Raw genomic sequence first — 2,863 nt, 5'->3', positions numbered from 1 at the left:
AAAATAAGTTAAAATACTTTGAAAACATTAGAGAAGATTCAAGGACACATACACATTTTCCCCTCATATCACAAGAACACATGAATGTAGTTCGATGTACGCCATCTGATTGGACAGACCTTTGTATTTATTATGGTAATGATGTGGGGGCTGATTATTTAAATATCAAGTCTAAAGGTTCAGCACAGTGGCAACTGAGACACACCTCAACACTGTTGCATCAGCTAACTTGAGGCGCATGGTATGACTCTTACTAAACTACAGGTCTTTAGTGATTTTAAGTGACTTATTATCTGTGTTCCAACATTCATTTTGTGTACTTAAAGTATTTAAAATGTTTTCTGAATGTAATAATGGAACATTGAATTGCAGGAATCTAGAGGCATGGAACCAGAACTGACTGTCAACAGGACTTTCACGGTTAACGACATGCATCCCTGTTATGAATTGGATAATACAACATACGTATTTACGACCAACCCTTCCATGAAATGTTTAATAATATACATTTTTCTTGGTTCATTGTCTGTTGTCACAATATGTGGAAACCTTCTTGTAATAATCTCTATCATCTACTTCAAACAGCTCCACATCCCTACTAACTACCTCATCCTGTCTCTGGCTGTGGCTGACCTGCTTGTAGGAGTTTTAGTCTTTCCTTTCAGCATGGCATTTACTGTAACCTTGTGTTGGTATCATGAAGGTTTATTTTGTAAAGTACGAGGAAGCTTTGATGTTACACTGAGCACAGCTTCTATTTTGAACTTATGTTGTATTTCTATTGACAGATATTATGCAGTGTGTCAGCCTCTCGCTTATAAAAGTAAAATCAATGATCGTGTTACTGTGATCATGATCCTTGTGAGCTGGGGATTTTCTGCTCTAATTGGAATTGGCATCGTAATTGCAGGTTTTAATCAAGGAAAATGTGGAGAAAGTTGTTTAATTGATTCTCTAATATCAACCACTCTGGCATGTATTTTCTCTTTTTATATCCCTGTCATTATATTGCTCTGTATCTACCTGAAGATATTCCTTGTTGCACAAAGACAGGCAAAATGCATTCAGAACACAATGTGTCAGAGCACAAAGTCTGGAGCAACTGTCCGTAAGATAGAAAGAAAGGCCACTAAAACTCTGGCTGTAGTTATGGGAGTTTTTCTCTTATGCTGGACTCCTTATTTCTTGTGTATCATCTTTCAGCCTCTAACATATGATGTAACACCAGTTGCTGTGATTGAAACACTTAACTGGCTCGCACTGTCAAATTCAATGCTCAATCCATTTATTTATGCTTTCTTTTACACCTGGTTCAGATCAGCTTTAAGAATGATAATTTCTGGGAAAATATTTCAAGGTGATTTTGTAAACTTAAAACTCCTTTAAATTTTTGTTTTGACTGTCCAAATACCATTTTAATTGGAGAATGGTGATAAAGGTTGAAACAATATTATAACTATAATATATTCACTGTCTGACAAATATTTACTATATATACATACACACTTGTATGTCTTATTTAACACTAAAAAAATACATTCATTCCAGCACAATAACACTTATATACAATAATAAGTCTAAATAACTTAGCAGGGCAATCCATATGGCTCTGTGACCTATCGAATAATTGTTTTTTTTACCTAAACGTCTGTTACAACACCCATGTTCACAAAATTTCACATTTTCTTTCAAAATCAAATACCTGTATGTATTTTGAAAGAATGGCTCTAGTAGTTACTCCTCTCTACAGGTGCATCTCATAAAATTAAAATATTGTGGAAAAGTTAGTTTGTTTCTGTAATTTAAGTCAAAAGCAAAACATTACACCTTGTTTAGAAATGTATTTGAATTGAAGAGTCTGAGAGGAAAAGCTGCTCTGCAGTCTGGTCAGGGGCAGACTAGGACAAAATTTTGTTCTGGCACTGTAGCCACACCAGCCCACATTACTACACCCATGCATCCCCAACTTCGAACACAAGCTTTCACTCCTTAAATTTGTATACAGATGGTAAAATAATAAGTGGTAATAAGTGGTACCATATGTAACAGATATTTAAATTAATGTATGTGACTGGCAAACAATGTTTTCTACTTTTTAAAGAGCACACATTTATAACAAATTTGCACAGACTAAAAACTACTACTGTAGAGTTAATTACAAACCCAAATTATATTTGTGTATTACTGTTTTTTTCCTAACTCTACCACACTGCTCCATGTATCTGTTATGCCTACAGTAGCATCCTTCAAGCACTGGTATGTGAAGACCAGGGGTGGCTGTACTGTGTGTGTTTGTCCCAACATATTTTTACATGTTTAAATCCCTTATGATATACAATTATTTGTGAATTTAAATAAAGTATTCTAAAATGTTGCTAGTGTGTTTTGTGTGTGCTAGTTTTGAATCGATGGAGAGAACAGAAGTAAGAATATATGACTAACTTGTGTTCAAAGTAAAGTACTGTAGAAGCAATGACATTTTAAAATAGGCTACTGTGAAAGCCTGGAGCTAACATGCATAAGTACCAGGAACCAGGGCAACCTGATGACTAATGGGCTACTGGAACAAGACATTCATGGACTAGAGCAGAAAATATGGATCTGATGCAATGCTACTATACAAGCAATCCCGGTGAGAGGGGTTAGATGCAGAGACTGTGGGATATATGGATGCTTCGAAACCCATCATCAACACTGACAAAGAAACAACTCCCAGCTCAGTGTTCTAACATCCGCAAACGACCGCTCCTATCACAACTAGAGATTGATGAGGTACAACAAATATGTTACGGCAAGGGCGAGCCAGGACGACAGGTCAGCGCGGAGATGTTATCATCAGAGATTGGGTCACAAGCCCCAATAA

At 36.2% G+C, this 2,863-nt stretch overlaps 1 protein-coding gene across 1 annotated transcript; it reads left to right on the top strand.

The window, feature by feature from the left end:
* Nucleotides 1–384: 384 nt before the first annotated feature.
* On the top strand, nt 385–1,386 carry LOC119909310 (trace amine-associated receptor 1-like). Its single transcript, XM_038727483.1, has one exon. It carries the CDS (start codon nt 385–387, stop codon nt 1,384–1,386), a length of 1,002 nt encoding a protein of 333 aa, XP_038583411.1.
* The last annotated feature ends 1,477 nt before the right edge of the window (nt 1,387–2,863 follow it).

This window comes from Micropterus salmoides, unplaced genomic scaffold, assembly GCF_014851395.1.
Source record: "Micropterus salmoides isolate LMB-PRFRI ecotype aquatic unplaced genomic scaffold, ASM1485139v1 Ms_hic_scaffold_18, whole genome shotgun sequence".
NCBI classification, from domain to species: domain Eukaryota; kingdom Metazoa; phylum Chordata; class Actinopteri; order Centrarchiformes; family Centrarchidae; genus Micropterus; species Micropterus salmoides.
Note: the sequence above shows the minus strand (reverse complement) of the source record. Positions and strands in the feature narration are given on the sequence as shown.